Below are 20,365 nucleotides of genomic sequence, written 5' to 3'. Positions count from 1 at the left end.
AAATCAGGGTTGGTCTAACTCAAGACAACTCAGGAGGTGTGTAGAAAAACAGTTAAGCATTGGCATAGCACACATCAGCCTCTGGGTTCAACAGTTAGCACCATTTAATAATAATAATAAAAAAAAAAAAACAGGAAGGAATCTGTTCATGGTCCTAGAAGAACATGGTGGAGAACAGCAAATATCATCCAGGTTAGTCAAGCCCCCCCTCACCTCACAACATTCTATAACATATTTCACATATTAACACACACACAAGCTGTAGTTACATTTTCCTCTTCTGTCAGCCTAAAGCTCAACCAAGTCTGAATATATTGCAGACAAAACTGAGAATGATCAGCATGTATTACTCACCTTTTAACCCAACCCAAAACCCCAAAATGCCATCTTCTCATCATTGCCAAATGCCATTATCCCCATAATCCTCACAGAAAGCAGTTTTGAAGCCAAAGTGCATACACATTTTGATGTCCACAGTTTTGTCTCTGCACTTCTTAACCAAGACCTAGATTAACCCACTGTAATACTGGTGACTTAGTTTATGAATAATGCATGACAAATCTCTCCAGAACTTCTACAAGGAATCAAGGCTGCCAAAGCATTCATTTATCAGGAGAGGGTAGAAAGTGTATTTGCCCACTCTGGGCAGGGAATATCCTCTCCCCTAGAACTTAACAAAAGCCAACCAACCCCAGAACCAGGGCTTCTTCGGGACTTCCAAATCGGTAAGACAGACTCCCTGCCTTCTCTGGATCCTGTCTAGATCCCATTCAGTCTCTTCTAACAGAAAGCTGGCTCCTAGAGAGCACAAAATCTGTCTTAGTCGCCGGCCACTGGGCTTGGCAACATCATTTGCACATACTCGATTGCACATAATGAATTGCACCATGTATTGCCAAAACCCCACTTACATTACAGTGATTTTCCAGACCTCCCTATTCCCTATACCTGCACCTGGACCCACTCAAGAAAATCTCTGGCGCGGAAATACTGAATCCCACTATCGGGAGGATCAGAGTCTGGAAACTGCAGTCCTAATTCCAATTATATCTTCTGCCTGGTGGTGTTTAACATCCTTCTACATCCAGAACAGTGGCAAAAGTAAACACTTATTACTGAGGGAACTGACAGCATTGTAAACTCAACCTCTAATCTGTGGTAGCCAGTTAAAAAAATTTTTTCATAACATCAGTTACCAGGACATCTATGGTGAAAGTTACATGCATGGAAAACAGAATCACCCAAATGCTTTTAAAAGCTAGTGGAAACGCTACACGGAATGATCTCCCTGTGTTTGCTTCCTCCGTGCAAGGGTTTTCTTTTTTTCTTTCTGACAGAGAAACATGATAGTCAATCAATCAGAGAGCTGACTTGGCAGGCTAACGTGGGCACCTTAGGTCCTCTTTAATGCCTCCTTCTTTAGATCATTAAGCAAGGAGCTTTCAGTAGGTTTCTTCGCCCCAGATGAGGTCTACAAGGCAGTGAGGCACGGTGAATTGAGAACACGAAACCTTAACAACAAAAAGTTGGCCCTCTTGGGTTCCCCAACAAACACAAAGAAAGAAAACGAAGAGGGGGTGGGAGGAAAAATAGTTATCAGATCACAAAGTGAAGTGGCCCAGGGATCCTGATGGGGCAGAAGCAAACGACAAGGCAAAAGCACCCCAGGGTCAGGTACTGTGTGGACGATGACAGACTTCACACACCCTCCCTCCCCTCGCCCGGGTCAGCCGGCCAGCTCACCTCAGCGTTTCTTCCTTCCATCTTCCATCGCCCGCACGGGGCTCGGGGGCTGCGGGCGACCCCGGCTGCGGCGGCGCGGGGAAGCGGAGCGGGCCGGGCGCGTGAGTGCGGGCGGCCGGCTCTTTGTTGCGCGCCCCGGGACGGCCGGCGGTAGCGGCGCGCACCCCGGCGGTAGCGGCCGAGCCCGAGGCGGGCCCCGGGGCCGGCCCCCAGCAACGTCAAGGCGAAGGCGGCGGGGGCGGCGCCCCGCGCGCGGAAGACGAGGACTAGGCGGAGGCGGAGTGGCGTCCTGCAGCCCTTAGCTGCCTGTTGCTTTGTCTCCTTCCGCAACACTTTTCCCAGCCCGAGTTAAGTGAGAGGCGCGTTCGCGGGCGTTTCCTCTCCGAGAGCGCCGGGAGGGGCGAGCCCCGCGCACGCCGGCCCACCTGGGCCCCGGGGCGCGCTCCCGCGCGTCTGCTCGGGGTCGCGGCGCGGTGCGGAGCTAGTTGGTCTAGGACTGCACTCCCGGGCCAGAGGCTTCGGTCACTGGCCTGTGAGGACGCTCGGGGCCACCTGATCAATCCAAAGACTATATCTAATCCCTGGGACCTCTCGGGTCCGTGTAACAAGGGAATATCTATCCCACAATGAAATGTCACTTCACTGAGTTTCAGTCAGGGCACTCCTGCCCCACCCGTCCCCCATTTCATCCTTGCAGCAGAAACAAAGGTTTGAAAAGCTCCCTCCACTGGGCATAAGAAAGACCTTAAATACATCCCCTTTCACGATGGGTTTCCATCTATGAGTTATGAATTTATGTGGTGGCTGATTTTCCAGGTAAAAGCTGTGAAGCCAGTGCCCAGGTCCCAACTAGCAACTGTTTTGTGCTGATTCTTATTCATATTCTCTGTTAAGCACACTTGTCAAACCTGGAGGTCGAGGAGGAGGAATTGCGTATCCAGTCTAAATAAGGTTTAGTCTATGAAAAGTGGGATCCACACACTTGAAGGCAGAATCGCACCTGCACAGTTTGTATGGTGGTCCTGTAATTCTCTTGCAGCTATTTTGTCTTATTCATGTGACCAGTAGAAGATGGCCGAAGAGAGGGAAGTGACTAACCTGACCATCTTTAAGTAGGAGTTAGGGGACAGATTTTTGGTGGCCCATCAATCCATACAACCAGGTCAATGTGGGCCATCTCTAAGCTTTAGGGGCTGTCTGAACACCGAGGAAGCAAGAAAGCTGTGTGAATCACCTACTCTTCTTAACTGACCCATCTCTGGCTATCAAAGTCAACTAACTATAGGACCTGCCAGAGGAACCAAAATGAGAAAGTATACCGGGAAATAAATTCATTCCAACCTCTGAAAGCCAACTACGCTCCAGGTTCCCTCTGCCAGACAAGCAGTAAGGGATGGTTTATGGGGTGTGAAGCTATTTCTCATCTGTGGATCTTCCCTTTACCCTTACATAAAAAAAAAAAAAAAAAAAAAAAAAAAAAAAAGCCTCACAGAAACAGTCCGTGTGTCCATGTTCTGAGTTTCTGCCTCCTTGATTCTCCCAGTCTGACAATTGTGTTGACAAGAATCATGCTAAGGCAGGGGTGGTGGTGAAAGCTTTTAATCCCAGCACTCAGGAGGCAGAGGCAGGCGGATCTCTGTGAGTTCAAGGCCAGCTTGGTCTGCAGAGTTAGTTCTAGGACAGGCTCCAAAACAATGCATAGAAACCCTGTCTGGAAGAACAAAAGAAAAATCATGGCTAAGAACTGATGCAGTTTCTACCCCAGAACTTGGCCACTGACTGACCTTGTGGCTTTTACCTGGAAAAATAACCCACAATCCATAAACTCAGACAGGACTTCATATAGGAGGAAAGATGGACCTTGATTTATATTAGTTTATTAATTAAGGGACCTAGGACTAGTCCCCAGAGAACCCAGGAACCCAGTTCAGTACCTAAGAATAAGGAGGGCTAGTTTGGTATTTTCAGTGATAGATTATATTTAATAAAAATAAAGTCCCAATTCCAGTCCACTGCATTCCCATATATCACCCCCATAGAAGAAGCAGCTAAGTAACTGTGAACCCCAAAAGCATGGGTTAGTATATGATTACTCAATGCAGTATACTTCTATTTACTTGGCCCATGAGCCCTGGTATATGTGTATGGAAGGAAAGAAAAAGCATATTGCAAGGAAGACATACAGTACTGGAAATGAAAAGGAGAAATGGAAAGGATGAGATTCTACCAAGTAGTATTAACACATTATTAGCTAACCCTTCCTATTTCTAACAGTCTGAAAAGCCCAAATTCTGGAATATTACTTGCTGCAGAAGCAAGTAATTATTTAGAATGAAAAAAAAATCAATACAAATTTCCAAAAACTGACAGAAAGCTACTATCCAGGAAAAACAAATGTAACATTTTTATTAACTACCTCTATTAATGAACTTTCTAAAAATACTTCAATAATATATTTTTTGAGAAATTTTTTTCCTTTTGAGATAGGGTCTTGCTGTGTAGTTTTGGCTGCCTGGAACTCACTATGTAGACCAGGCTTTAAACTCATAGAAATCCACCTGCCTCTGTCTCGCCAGTACTTGGAATAAGGTGTGGGCTCCTGCACCTTGATGGATGCATACACTTGATTACCATTTAGGAATAATTTTTAATAGCTTCATTGAGAACTACATTTATATGCCACAAAACTGACCCATTTAAAACTCACAATTCAGTAATTTTAAGTTTATTAGCAGAAAAGTGCAAATGTCACCACAGTTAATTTTAGAATATTCTATCATCCCCGAAGGAATCCTATTGCTTACACCTCATTATTATCATTTATTTGACTTTTGGAGAATTCTGTCTTCATATCCATTATTTAGAATAACATGTATACTTATATACTTATGATGTTAGATGTTGGAAAACCTATCAAGTTTCTTTCACAGGATTCCAAAGGTTTGATATGCAGTGATTAATGGCAATGCTCTTTTTAAATGAGGAATAAAGGGAACTGTCTAGGAGTATGCAAATATTCTACTTGGGTGATGTCATACTAATCAAAACATCAATCTTTATATTTAAGAGCTATTCACTGCTCTGTATATAAATTTAACATATATATATATATATATATATATATATATATATATATATGATTGGAATCAAGTGATAGGTTTAAATTAGAATTAGAAGTTGTTAATCTAAGACTAGACATAAAACTCTTAAACCAAGTAAGTCTGAATACTTAACCCATGAATGGCCAAGTCCAAATTTTTTTTTTCTCTCCAGGAGTTACAAGGCAAGCTCCTTAACCCAGGTGAAAACCAAGAGAACTCAATGGTTTATTCAGACACAGAAGGGAATTCACAGCAAAACCCAAATGTGAAAGGTTGCATGCAACATATGAGACCCAAGATTTAGGCACAACTCACTGACTTACTTTAATGCTCTCTGTTACAAGTTTTGATATTTCATATGTGTGAATTATTTTGCATTAAAAATGTGAGACATTTAAACATTTGTTCATTGTGGTTTATGGTTCAGCCTTCTTCGTTTAATTTGTTTATTTACTTTGGATTATTTAACAACCCAAAACTCTTAGAAGATGTATTTAAAGACAGAAGAGTTTGTTGCTAATCACATAAAATATTGGTCTCCAGAATCAGAAGGCTTTCTGCACCTGCTTCAGTACATAGATGAAATACTTGATGAATCATACACCAGCAGCATACAAACAGTTCACCGAGAGAGTGTTGGTTGCTGTCCTATTTCTACCTCCCGATCCTGTACCTTCCTATAATGGTGCTTCAACAAGTAATTGAAGTATTTCATTACCCAAAGGAGAATGATTCAACATTACCTGAAATTGTGCTGTGCTTGAATTTCAGGAGCCCCAAATGAGAGGATATGTTCTAGCAAAATTCACCACAAGCATGCAGAATGTGGAGCAAATGCTGGATAGATATGAGGAATAAGAAAAAAGAAACAAAGTCCACAAATGGGGTTAGTGTGCTCAGGTGGATAGAAGGCATGGAAAGAGTGAGAGGAGAGGACATATTGCCTGACTTCTGGAATTTAAAAATATTAGATCAATGGACGGTCTGAAATGGCAAGCATACTCAACGCAACCTTTCCCTGTGACCCAAATACTTTTGGCTAAGTGTGGTACGAAAAACAGTAATAATATGCACCCATTGTTTAAGGCATGGTCTTGCTACATACTCAGGTTGTCTCACACTTTTCTTGCTTCTCATGGTGAGTGTAAGGTTCCCAGAATGCACTAGCACATCTAGCCTCCATTATTTTTTACTGGCCTTTATATGGATCTTTCTCTATTCTTTCACACATTCCGTGTGATATTTATTGGACCTTTATTATGTGTGTGAGGTACACTTAGCTGACTATAGCGGTATACAAAATATCTCTTCCCTCAAGGAACTCACCTAAAGGAGCTTGAGGAAACATAAAATAAGTAAGGTAAATAAGTAGATGGGATGCTACATAATGTTGTCTTTGGGAGAAAATTAAACACATAAAAAGGGTAAGGAGTTTGGGGTGTGGGACAACGAGTAGGCATAGGCGGATGCAAGGAGTTTTCAGGGAAGATTTAACTCAGCAGGTGAAATATGAATAAAGACCTAAAGCTAAAGCAGGTGAGGTATGAAAACCATGCAAATATGTGAATAAGTAAATGCTAAACTCCTAAGGTGTGTGCTCAGCATAGCATATCTATTAGCATGCCTAAGGCTAAAGAGACATAAAGAGGAGAGAGGCATGCAGGAGAGTCTAGGCCTTGAATTTCCCCTGGAAGATTTCATGCAAAGGAACAGTATGATTTGATTTCCCCCAAGGACCTCACTGTGGAATGTGCTGGAAGCAGGGAGGTGTATTTGTAAGCTATTGAAGCAATCCAAGTAGGAGGTAGTCCTGGCTTAGGTCAGAGTGGGGACAAGGGCCCATTTAAAAAGCTTTTAAATTGTGGTCATATGTTTAAATAGGATGCTTCTGAAAGAGTGGCTCTCAGCAACCATGTATCACTTGGAAAAAGTAACCATACATCTACATTTGGCCCAATCTATCACACCCACATTGTGAATACTGGGCATTCATTTCTCCTACTCAACCCACCTGTGATGTCCAATTCAATAGCTGCATGTGGTCATTAAATTTCAATGCAGTAAAAGAATATTAAGTTTAAAAATTCAACTTCTCTAAAGCACATTTCCCACATGCTATGGTCACAGGCAGTTAATGGCTATGCTATTTAGGCAGAGCAGACCAGGGCCATTTCCATCAATTGAGTCTATTTACAACTTTGCCTCACAGAGTGTTAGCTCAGGGGAAGGCAGTGAATGAATGACAAGTGAATGTTTGGTCCTAAGGTTGTATATGATCACCCTGTGTACTGTCCTAGACTCCAACTTACTCACTTATTATTCTTTAACTTGATGATCATCATATACAAACAACACAAACTTTAAAGGGGAAAAAATAAACAAGCAAACGAAAAACAAACCTTTCCTTGATTATCCATTTGTAATGCAATAAATACCCTCAAAATACAGACTGTTCCCCAATCCAATACATATTCAGGATGTCCTGTGATCCCAGCACTTGGAGACAGAGGTAAGTGGATCAGGAGTCAGAGCTATAAGAGAATGTCTCAAAAAAAAAAAAAAAAAAAAAAAAAAAAACCACCCACACTATACTGAGTTACAAAGCTGTTTGATAGTCTTAGTTTATTCAATCCATTTTTATATTACTAACATTTTGTTGTTATTGTTATTGTTAAAATAGAGTTTCCCTTCTATCCACCCATCCATCATTTGATACTTATGGCTTCTGTCCTGATTCATGGCAGAAGGCTCTTAAAACCTGAGGCAATTTTTGAGTAAAAAGAGGTGCCTCCTTACTGATAAAGAAAACCCTTTAATTCCACCTAAGTGAATGCTGATGGAGACATTAAGGTGGGTCCTCCAGACAGCTTCAGGTTGACAGTGGTCTTCTAAAAGACCTCCTGGTTAAAGGGCTGGAACCTTCAGCCCAAACCACCCACTGACTATGAGGGAAGGGAGAAAGGACTAGAGCTCGGTCTCAGGAAAATCTCTTAAAATAGAGGCAAGCAGTTAGAGGCCAGCCTGGTCTACAAAGCTACACAGAGAAACCCTGTCTCAAAAAGTCAAAAGTCAAAAGAAAGGGGTGAGGGGTGGCAAACAAGATAGATCAGGTGGCCAATGTGATTGGTGCAAAGTGAAAACCAATTCCTCAAAGTTCTCTTCAAAGGCAACACACACACATACACACAGGGGGGGGCAGGAGGGGGGGAAGGGAAGGAGGGAAGACAAGGAAGGGAAAGGAAAGGAAGGGGAGTGAGGGAAGGGAATAGGGAGAAAGGGAAGGGAGGGAGGGAGGGAAGCAGGAAGGAAAGGGGAGGAGAGGAGAGGAGAAGAGAGAGAAGGGGAAAGAGGAAGGAAAAGGGAAGGGAGGAGAGGAGAAGGGAGGGGAAAAGAGGGGAGGGGAGGGGACAGAAAGGGAGGGGAAGAGAAGGGAAAGGAAGAGAGAAGCATACACAAACTACAAAAAGAAGAAGGGAAGGAAGGAACAAAGAAATAAAGAAAGGACTCTCAGCTGTCAAGAGTGCTTATAAACTCGGGAAGACCTAGGTTCAATTTCCTGTACCCACATGGTAGCTCACAACCATCTTCATTCAGTTCCAGGGGATCTAATACCTTCTTTTGGCCTCCAAGCCCATGTGAATAGAAATGCATGCAGACAAAGCATCCATACACACAAAAATACATCTTTTCTTTTTCTCTGCTTTTCAAAATCTATCTTAGAAAACAAAACTTATGAAGGTGAAGATTTGATGATGAGTTTGAAATCTGAGTATACTGTGTATTAAGAGGGAGTGAAAAGCCCAAGTACCACACCACCATATCCTCGCTCAAGCATCTTTTTCCCTTTGGCTCTTCCTGGGGTGCATCCTTCACTACAGTGCCTTACTGAGTTCCCAGGACATTCTAGGAAATAATTGGAACTGATTCATAGTCGGATAGGCAGCAAAAGCAGTTCCATCCTGGGACTTGCTATTAGGTATTAGCAGTTGAAGTGGAACACCCATAAGGGACTGAGTGTTTTAATTTATGAGATACAGAACTGATTGCAAGTAGGTATATTGAGATCAGGTTGTAGGTTACACATTGGTATCCTCAAATAATTGGCAGTGCTGTGTAAATGGAGAAACAGTTTCATTGGTCTTTTCTTAGGCCTTCATTTCCTTTTCTATGAATGGGAAGCATGGGCTTTCCTGATTTACAAATCCCAACATCCTAGGATTTAAAGAACTCCCAATTAAAAGCTAGCATTAGTTTGCTGGTTGTAATAATTCATGCCTTAGAGCCCAGCATTTGCAAAACAGACATCAACCTATCTCTGTGAGTCTGAGGCTAGCCCAAAAAAACAAAAAACAAAACAAACAAAAAAAAAACAAACAAAAAACAGGGTGGGGAAAGAAAGAAAGAAAGAAAGGAAGGAAGGAAGGAAGGAAGGAAGGAAGGAAGGAAGAAAGGCTGGAAGAAAGGAAGGAAGAAAGAAAAAGTTATAGCTCATGAAGCATCACTATCACTAAACATTCTGAACTGTTAACTGCACTCCCCCCCCCCAGGCAGAAAGTGTGTATGGGGGGAGTCTAAGTACTGAGGGTATAGCTTGCTGAACAACCTCCTCAGGGGGCCATCTGTATACTCAATGAGTCAAAAGCAGACACTATCTGCTGCTACAAAGCTGCTTGTCCTACTCAGAGTCAAACATTAGCCAATTAGAAGTGCTGTGTATCAATCGCTCTTGGCACAGTGGAAGCAATAAGACGGAATCTTTTGCATAAACAACTATAGTTCACTGTACCACAGTAGATGGCTCTCCAGTTCGGCCAGTCCATCACTCCTTGCAGTGTATTCAATGAACATGTCTTTATTGAATGAGATGACTCACTACACAAGGCTGTGGGATGCTTGGAGGGAAACTGAGAACAAGCATGGTGCACCAGACAATACACAAAGTAGGGGACTGACTGAAAAGGGGGGCATGGGCTACTTGGTGACTTCTATGAGTGAATGTTTTTAACCATCCACAACTCTGACCCACCACAAAAAAAATCTCATTATTATTCATTATTACTTACTTTGATGGCAGTGACGCACTTGGGAGGCAGAGGCAAGTGGTTCTCTTGACTTCAAGACCATCCTGATCTACAAGAGCTAGTAAAAGGACAACCTTCAAAGCCACACAGAGAAACAAACAATTATCTAGTATTGGCCATTTTGTCTAGAACATAAAATGTAAGAAATATCCAACAAATGTCCATGAACAATGAATGAATTCTCTCTCCTTATTTCGGACAAAAGCATAATATTTGTTTAAGAATCCCTTTTGTTTCAGTAGCTCTAAAGAGATAAAGTTAGGTGAATACTGTCAATAAAGTATGTATATGTGTAGGCATGTGTTTATGTAGGTATGTATATACTTTAAAAAAAAAAACTAGTTTCTTATTAAAAATACTTGCAAGAAAACTACATGCCTGGATGGCATCACAGATAATAATAATAACAATACCAATTCTAAAGCAAGTAGGAAAATATTTCCCATTTTTTTTTTTGGTAAGGTTAGCATTTCTTTGCTACCCAACCAGATAAATACATTAAAAGAAAAAAATCTATAGACCAATACACATTACAAAACTTAATATAGTAAAAATAATTAGCTAAGTGAATCTAGCAACATATAAAATGAACAATTATCACTGATATCCTTGAACCCTTTCCGTTAAAACACCTGCTTTTTGAAGTCTAAGGCAACTTGGATGAAGTTATAGGGCCTATGAGGGATTAATTAAGGTTAAATGAGCTACATGTGGCAAGCAGGTGAATGCATTTAGTCCCAGCATCAGGGGGCAGAGGCAGGAAGATCTGAGTTCAAGGCCAACCTGGTCTACAGAATGAATTCCAAGGCAGCCAGAGGGCTGTTACACAAAGACACTCTTAAACCAGAAAAAACTAAAGCAATCAAAACAACAGAAAAAAAGTGACTAAATAAAGTTATAAAGTTGGGTCTTCAATCCAATAGGTCTCATGTTCATAAAATGAGTAAGACACACTTCAATCTTGGACATTTAGCATCCAAATAATTAAATTTAATTATTTAAGCCACTTAATCTGTGATAACTGCCAAACAAATTATTACCACGTCATGAAGAATTTTGTCATAACTGCCAAATTATTACTATGTCATGAATGAATGGAATTCATCACATTAATGTAAATTGATTTAGAATTTAAAGATCAGCTAGTGTAATTCACCAACTTACTAGTTTCAAAATGTACAAAATTAAGTGTTGGACAAGTAAAAATAAGCCTCTTAAAAATAGTAGGCATTTTTGATAGAATTGTCATAACAAAGTGCACATACTATCAATATTGACACATATATATGATCTTAAGTTGCTCATTCAGTCTATATTGTCTACATTATTGAGATAAAAGTATTTCATGGTATTTAACTATAATTTGTCATGACATTCATCTGACCATTTGTGTATTCCATCTATTTTATCATTAGTCTGGCCAGAGGGTCATCAAGTTTACTGATCTTTCAAAGAGTCAATATTTTTATTTATTTGATTTTTAAATATTTTTAAAAGATTTATCTTTATTCATATATGTATGCTTATGCACCTGTGTACGTATATATCATATGTATGTAGGTGCTCACAAAAGCTATAAAAGGCTCACAAAGGTTATCAGATCTCCCTGAAGCTGAAATTACAGTTAGTTGTGAGCCATTGGATGTGGGTGCTAGAATTTGTACTCAGGTCCCCTGGTAGAGCATCTCGGACTCTTGACTCCAATTCCTCCTTGATTTTTCTGTATTATTTTTTCTATTTCTTGTTTTATTGATTTCTAGTTCAATTGTTTCCAACTGTACATTGTATTTTATTTGCTTTGCTTTTTGTAGTTTTTAAGGTTGCATTTTAGAAAGAATTTAATCTTAAACTCAATGGTAGAAGACATCAAGTAAACTGTAAAGCCATTCAAACTGAATGAGATAGAAAGCAAGCATCCAGGAGTCACTTATGGAGCCAATAGTTAAGACTATCTTTAGATCCCAAAACTAATCCTCCAATGACCGACCCCCCCCACCACCACTCTACAGAATAATTTATCTCTTTCCTCTGCAGCATTATCTTCTCCTCTCTGTATCTCCATACTCTCTATCTGATGCCATGCCTTCACTCCTCAATTGTTTTAATAAGAAAAGACTTAGTTTAGTAAGGGGCCATTCTGATTTGAGGTATAAAAAAATGCAGACAGATAAACAATTTTCCCTTTAGGTCCCTTTTCTTGATCTTGTTGAAAATGGGACTCATCAGTAAAGAAAAGCAACAATGAAACAATCTGATATGTTTGCCAAACCAAGTCAGTTTCCTCCTAGGCACAAAAGAAGACTGTATTTCCTAGCATGAGTATATCCAGGTGGGGCTCCATTACTGGTTCTGGTTAATGGACAGTCAACAAATGCAATACACACCTGGAACACAATCTCTAAGACCTTGTCCATGTTCCCTGTCTAATGAGGGAGTTGTAAAGGCCAGAGCAGGCAGAACATGTGTCAACACGTTACAGAAAGTTAAAAAGAAATACAGCCCTTTATATTGTTTAGCTGCTGAAATGAAAGATTTCTGTTACAGCAGAAATACTACTACTCTTAATTAAAAATTAGTCAAAACTACATACAATCAAGTGAAAGTAACAATGATGTTATTACATGTTTTGAAAGAATTCTAATTCAAAGGTAAATGGGTCAGCTTTGTTGAAAACAGTTAATAGTGTCATCATGCTTATTATACTACATTTTGGAGAAAAATCACAGCATGTGAAAGTAATATTATTAATTACATATAATAATATAATGAATTTCATGGACTTCTGTTATTTACTCTTCTGAGTTGACTTTTGTGGGATTTCTTAAATGAAGTGAAAATTCTGAAGAATGTTAAATATACATGCAACTGAAGTAGTTTCCCAGAAGAGGGGACTAAATGATTTTCAGAAAGGACACCTGGAGTCAAATTCCACATCAACTATGTTAGACTCATCAAATTGCAACTGGCATTTCTCTTGACCTTCTCCCACAATTCCTCTGTTTACTGACTAGACATGAACAGGCCTCTGCTAAAACCTAGAGGGCTCTTCCATTCTGACAACTACCTTCTCAGGATGGATGAATGCCCAGAACCAACACAATAGACGATGTGCCAACAGAGTACTTATAATGAACTAAATTTTCATTTTTAGCTATCTGATTCACTAAGGAAACTTTTGAGTAACAAACATGAATATTATTATTATAAATATTCAGTCAGATATGTATCTGCATACTTGCACATCTTTTCATTACTAACATACACATATCATTCAAACATCTCATAGCACAGCATAATCACAACTTACTACTGAAAATGAATTATGTTTCAAGAGCTAAGAACAAATTTGGTAGATATAAACATTTCTGAGTATCTCCATTTACTACCATGGCAACCAATTAAAATAGGTGTGTTTAATTAGTTGTTGATAAAGCACTAAGTTACTATTAATAGATACCCAGTGTTTGCTACTAAAATACTTACCATAAGTGGTGACCTGTTTATCACCAGAATAGACAAATCCATTTGATATTACTAGTAATAATCTCATTTTCGCATTAAGAATCTTTTGTTGCTGTCATTGTTATTTGTACTACTATCTTAGTTACTTTTCTGTTGCTGTTATAGAAATACCATGACTGGAAGCAGCTTGAAGAACTTATTTTATCTTAGAGTTCCAGAAGATTTAACACCAACAGCAACCAAAAAGAGAAAGAGAAAGAGAGAGAGAGAGGAAGGGAGAGACAGAGGGAGAGAAAGAGAGACTCTCTAATAGTTTCATAAAGCTGAAAGAATGTTCTAGAAAATGTTGGGAGTATAGAACAAGAGGAAATAAACTATACTATATTGGAAATTTTTCCAGAAATGACACAAGAGTTTGCCTGTGGCTTGTACATCACCCTCAAAATAATATCACCCTCCCAAACTAATGTTTAGGACAGCCAAGGAAGGTTACAGAAAACGTATCTTGAAAAACCAAAACCAAAAAGAAAAACATCTGCTCACCATGCAGATGTGGCATTATGACAAGCTACCATGACAAGCTACCTGCCTCTCCTCTAAGTAGATTGTCCCCAAACCTGTCCTAAGTGAATATTTTGCAGTCACCACTGCTCCTTTTCTACCTGCAGATGAAGGAAGTAAAGGAAGATAAATTTGACTTCAGCCTTTCTATTCTCAGACTAACCCTGCAAGTCTTCAAGACTTGCTGCAAGTCTTCAAGAGCCACGTCTCATTCTCTTTAGCACCCTCTGAACTCAGCCCTTTATTCTCTTCTCAATAAAAATTTACCTGTCCTTCAAGACAACCTAAAGAACCAAAGGGTTCTTATGGTCCTTATTGGTATCTCCAACCCTTCATTTAAAAGGATCTTTAATCCCCAAGCCTTGAAAGATCTTAATGACGAGGGAAGGAAGCAAAATCTTAAGGTCCACAGCACTACGGTAGAATTTTCTATGTTGGTGGGTCATACCTGAGGAAGAAAGAGTTAGTGATATGCCAAGTATCATCAAATGGGACACTGTTTAAGATCTGCAGAGAAGGATAAAGTAGTTGAAGGTTTTATGAGTGATTCATTAGGGGAGGGGACTCATCTTACCTGAATGTGGCCATAAAAGATTGAGAGAGCATGCAACAGGAACAGAGGGGAGCAGCCTTTCAACTAGAGGGAGTGTAGACAAAAGTTGTGCTGTAGAAATGTCACAGCATGCCGGAAGGTCAAGAAGAGCCACAAGATCAGAAGAGAGTGATTAAGAAGGGGACTGGCAGGTTAGAAGACCATTGGGCTTAGACATCGAACCCATTTAGAATGTATATGTAGTAGAAGATAAATTAGACTTTTAACTTGGCATCATCTCATTGTTAAAAAATAATTTATGCTCTGGTTTCTGTTTAGATCCTATAAATCTTCTTCTACTTGAAGAGGATTACATGCTGCTGTGTGGAAAATATACCACTAGTGTTATGGAACAAGAAGAACTAGCAGGAACTCCTGTTAAGATTCATCATCCACTGTAGTCAACCTGCTAAGAGGCTCTGGGGGTGTGGATCAGAATATTACTGATAATATAAATAACGAACTTATTGCATAAGCTGATTTGTGAAGTAATATACCCCCTATCACTGGTGGTAATCCAGAAAAGGGAGCAAAATCTGGAACAAGGCCAGTGAATTTTCTTGGGCTACCTAAGATTTCCATTATTGTACTCTGAAAGACATTGTGAGGCTTGATCTTTTTATGTCAAAATTACCTTCCCTAACCTCTATTCTGCTCACTGTGTCTTCTAACTCTGAAGCAAAGTGAGAAATATGTGACCTCTCAAACAGAGTGGAACAGAGCTAGTGAATTTATTACATATATTTGTTTATATGCTCTCAATGAGATATGATGTGCTGCCATAGAAAAAGGTGTTTATTATGTGTCTACTCAGGGTCAGATTTTGTAAAGCCTCCCTCCATCATAAATAAAAGAGATACAAATCCTTGAAGATCAGGTGAGAGACTATGTGGGAACAGCCATGAAGAAATATGTTCTATATGGAAACTCACATTGCATTTTATGTGAAAGTCAGTTTAGAAATGAAATATTTTCTTCTGTGTTATTTCACTTTGGAATGCTGGCTTCTGGAAGAGTGGGTACTTTGGGGGGATGCTACACCTTCTGAACTAACCTAAATCATTCATAAAGAAGGTTTAAAGCTGTAAATCAATATGGTTTAGAAAAGTATAGGACACTGTGCCAAGACAGCTTTTCAGTGGGTGAGACGAGAGTAAGGGTCCATCTCAACACTGTCTAAAGCAGAATGTCTGTATGGATATTGTCAGCCAGAGCTCTCTCATGGATTACCTTTCCTTGCTAAAGAGAACCCCAACCCTACTTGCTATTACTGTTTCAAGACTGAATTTTTCCCATGTGGTTTCACAAGGAGGATCAAAAGAACAAGGGGACATGCTTGAAGGGGAACAGTGACACAAAGGGGCAATCAGATTGTATTTTGTTTTAAATACTAGTGAGGACCCTAACTTGTACATTTAAAAAAAAAAATAAGAGGTTTCTGTGAATCTCATCCTCAAAGAAACTTCAAGAGAAAACAGAATTTCTCTTCATTAAAATTGTTTACTTTCTGGTGTGTGTGTGTGTGTGTAGGGGGGGATATTTAAATGAGAACAAAACAAAACTAATGAGAAACAAATGAATGAGCATGTGGCTTCACAAACTTTCACAACAGAAGAAAAGGAAAGCATTTTAGACCCCTACATTTCATATATGACATTTATCCCTATCTCCAACTTGCACCCCCATCTCGGTTTCAAATTCCAAAGTGATTTCCCAGCTGACCTTTCTTCTGGAATTACATCCTGCAGAAAGATATTTTTCTTCCAGATGCTCAGTGAAAAGTGGAATTATGGAGTCCATACAAATGGGAGCCCAAGCAAACCCACCCTCAGCACTCACATGAACACATGAATGACCCCCCAAGTTTTCTGTGCACTGTGACATCTGGCCATCAGAGCTTGCTAATACCTCCCCCCACATCAGTGCTTTTCTAGAACTGAGATGATGTTTGTCTATACAATTGCTAATATCCCTATACACTTGATGGATTTATCTGGTAAAGACACCAACAGGTTGGGGTCTGGCTTATTATTTCTGCAGGCTACTCTTAGATGCATACTTATGGGTGGAACTACTGTGGCCACACAATGTTTCATATTTCAAACAGATGTTAACTACACAGGACTTCTCTATAAGACCTGAATCTTTTTGTTTCGTGTTCAACATACTTCAAAGTTATAAGTTCCAGCCACAAAACCAGAGCTGCTATGTTGTTGAGGAAATTCTGTCTCAGGACTCTGCCTTACTCTTAATGGACGGGTCTCAGAGCCACCCACCAACCCAGGTTCAGGCACAATGAGAAGCAAGCATGCCCTAGGCTGTAGAGATGCTATCTATGAACATGCTTTTATTTGCACTGCTCTCGTGTGGCACCTCCTGGTCACTGCCTATCACATTTTATTGATTCTCCATCTATTACACCTATTTTGCTGTCATCACCTCACAGCTGAATTATTACAGTCTCCTAGCTGCATTTCCGTACCTTTCTTAAGTTCACAATGCTCACTAACAGCAGCCTACATTTTCAGTTGTACCATTTCCATTCTCTGGAGCTGCCTGGTTTAACCGGTGCTGACAGCCTGGTACCTGGACATCACAGTGGATGCAGACATAAGATCAGCCTGAATTAGTCTAAATGAGTCATTCTACCCAGAAACCCACTTACTAACATGTAAGTGTGCTAATCCTGACTCAATTGTTGAGTAGCTTGCATAAGGTTATATAGATTATATTCTAGATTATTTCCTAGTATACTCCCTTATATGTAGCAGCTATTTTTGAGACTTATTTATTATTATTTTACATGAATGAATGTTTTACTTGAGTGTGTATATGGGTATCACATTTATCTAGTCACCCACAGAAGCTAGAAGTGGGCTTTGGGTCCCCTGGAACTGGAGTTACAAATGAGTGTGAGCCACTATGTAGGTGGTGAGCACCAAACTCAGGTCATCTGGAAGAGCAGCATATGCTCTTAACCATTGAGACATCCTCCAGCCCAAAAGTATCAGTTCTGTTCTATTTTCATTTGTTCTTCAAGACAGGGTTTCTGTTTGTAGCTCTGGCTGACCTGAAGCTTACTCTGTCGAACAAACAGGCTGGCCTTGAACTCAGAGATCTGCATAACTCTACCTCCTGAGTGCTGGGGTTAAAGGCGTCCTGCACCACTTCCTGTTATTTCTGTTCTTTATTATCTTATTTCATCATCTTTAATCTAGTCAAGCAAGACCATAAAGTCCAGATCTCAGTCTCTAGGACAATAGTTCTCAACCTTCTTAATGTTGTGACCCTTTAACATATTTCTAACTGTTATGGTGACCCACAACCATAAAATTATCTTCACTGGTACTTCATAACTGTAATTTTGCTCTTGTTATGAATTGTAACGTAAATTTTTTTGGAGACAGAGGTTTTGCAAAATGGGTTTCTCTCAACCCACAGGTTGAGAACCACTTCTCTGGGATTTTTGTTTTCAGTCTAGTAAGGCCAAAGAAAGAAAAATAAAATTTGAAAATGACTGTGATATTGAAAGACCCAGAAAGATACCATTAGAACTTTCTCTGTGGTACCGGAAAACTTCATAGACAAGGTTCTTTGGAAATGAACAGGATTTGGGTGGAGAGATGAGGAATATACATGATAGACATGTATATTCCAAGGAAAGAAGATAAGACTTTCAAGGAAAATAAGGTCCAAATTGTAAAAAATCTTTAAATGCCATTGTAAAGAAGTGACATTTTTTCTTACAGGTGATGGAGAGAAAACTTTAAGGGTCTGATGAATAAAATTAAGAGTCACAGCAGAATGGAGGGTGATGGCTCAGTAGGTACACCCCTGAGTTTGCTCACAGCAGAATGGGGAAGTTGATTGGGATGGCTTAGTAGGTAATAGCACCCCTGAGTTTGGGTACCCAGCACTCATGTAAAAACCTGGGCATGTCCACAAGTAACTGTCACCCCAGTGTTGGGATAGGCGTAGGGATGGAAACAGGGGTGTCACTGGGGCTTTTGTGGACAAAACCAACAACAACAAAACAAGCAGCAAGCAAACAAACAACAGTGAGTTCAGCCTCAATGAGAGCCCTGTCTCAAGGGAATGAAGTGGAGAGCAGTAGAAGATGACACCTGACATCTTACTCTGGTCTCTGCATGTTCATGCATGAGTGTACATTTGTGCATTCACATGCACAGGCCACAAACAAACACACACACAAGGATTGTGCACAATGGAAAATTTTTACTAAAGAACTAGGGTATTCCTACATCCCTCTCAAATCTCTTACTTTCCATCGTGAGTATTGAGACAGTTGAGACAGTAGCTGAAGTCCCTTGAACTCAGCCAAGGTTCTTTCCAGGACAAATAAAAGCTGTTTCCAAGCAACAGCACAGAGCTCTTGAAAGCAACAATTCTAAGGAACTGTTTTCCAGGACTGACAAAGATCACATCTCTGTACAGAACAAGTGAAAGGTAGTAATTCACACTTCAATAATATTTTCTCCAATAAAAAGGGAAGAAAACCCTAGAAATAAAAAGATAACAAACAAAACAGGCACTGATCTATGAAAAGTTAGCTAGTTCTGGGGTGGGGAGGGTGGCGGGGAGGGGCTGGAACTTTACCAGGCACCTTTTAGTGTACCAACATTATATATAATGCAGTGTACATGCCATAGCATTGTACACTCACATTATCTGCGTGTTTTTCAAAGGTGAATTCAAGGCTTGCTTGATGTAAGATTTTTATTTTATTTTATTACAAGAAGAAAAAAAAAGTTTTTGTGTGCCTACATGAATTTATGTGCACAAAGAGCATTGAATCCCCTGGAAATGGGATTACAGGTGTTTGTGAGCCACCTGAGGTGGGTGCTGGAAACCAATTACAACTTTTTTGCAAGAGAAATAAATGCTTTAACCACTAAGCTGTCTCTCCAGCCAGCCTGCCTTAGTTTAATCAGTACTAGAGCCTGAATACTTCCCTTTAACGCAGAAACATCATTTCTATTGCCATGCCTGTAATAGATACTTACAGATGAAATGAGTTTGAAGTTTTCTTCATTAAATGAACTCTCACTGTGATGACCCCATAGGAGATAAGAACATTGATTATATAGGGATGAGGTAACTTGACCTTATTGTCTTCGGTTTGATGGAGATCCTCATTTATCCACCATTTTAGCATTGAGCAATTTCCTTTCTTGAATTTTCACTTATTCATTGAACAAATAAATTGTGTTCTCAGAACCATGCCTCTGGCTGAGGTCAGACTTAACAAAGAGCTGTGCATACTCTTACTCAATCTTGGCATTGTGCACTTTATCCTTTTGTTCTGTCTCTTGAAATGCCCAAGTACAACATAACCTTGCCTTGAGTTTTCAAGGCAAGCCAAGCTGTCTTTTCTTCCAAGTTTGTTGCAATGCTGGATTCCTGCATAAAGCTCCAGATGCTAAATCCTCAGTAAGAGCTGATGAGGTTTTGTTAAAGCTCACAAAAGAGGTTTCAAAGAAATACTGTTGATGTTGCTGAACAGTATTTAATACCAGCACTCACCATCATTCAAGTCTTAGCAGGGGGAATGGTTCGTTACTCTTGAAACAGAAGCAAATGCTTTAAACTGGGTAATGACAGGTACACAGTCCTCTATTACAGGGCTATGGTGAACACTTGTCTTAGATCAAGAGAGGTCTCTGCCCATGTAATACCTAGATAATGAAGGGTTAAATTTTATGGCTGGCAGTCCTGGGGCTAACAGCTGCCAGCAATTATATTTTTTCAGTGATTCCCTGCAAACCCCACAGCTTCTCTGGGGCTGACTGCCAGCAGGACTTTTA

At 40.0% G+C, this 20,365-nt stretch overlaps 1 protein-coding gene across 1 annotated transcript in view; it reads right to left on the bottom strand.

The window, feature by feature from the left end:
• The window catches only part of Psd3 (pleckstrin and Sec7 domain containing 3), a 358,240-nt gene extending 356,153 nt beyond the window's left edge, over window positions 1-2,087 (bottom strand). The window contains exon 1 of the mRNA XM_051181930.1: window positions 1,744-2,087. Coding sequence (XP_051037887.1) covers window positions 1,744-1,764 — 21 coding nt within the window. The 5' untranslated portion in view covers window positions 1,765-2,087. The remainder of the gene's footprint in view (window positions 1-1,743) is intronic.
• Window positions 2,088-20,365: the final 18,278 nt, after the last annotated feature.

This window comes from Phodopus roborovskii, unplaced genomic scaffold, assembly GCF_943737965.1.
Source record: "Phodopus roborovskii unplaced genomic scaffold, PHOROB, whole genome shotgun sequence".
Lineage (NCBI taxonomy): Eukaryota > Metazoa > Chordata > Mammalia > Rodentia > Cricetidae > Phodopus > Phodopus roborovskii.
Note: the sequence above shows the minus strand (reverse complement) of the source record. Positions and strands in the feature narration are given on the sequence as shown.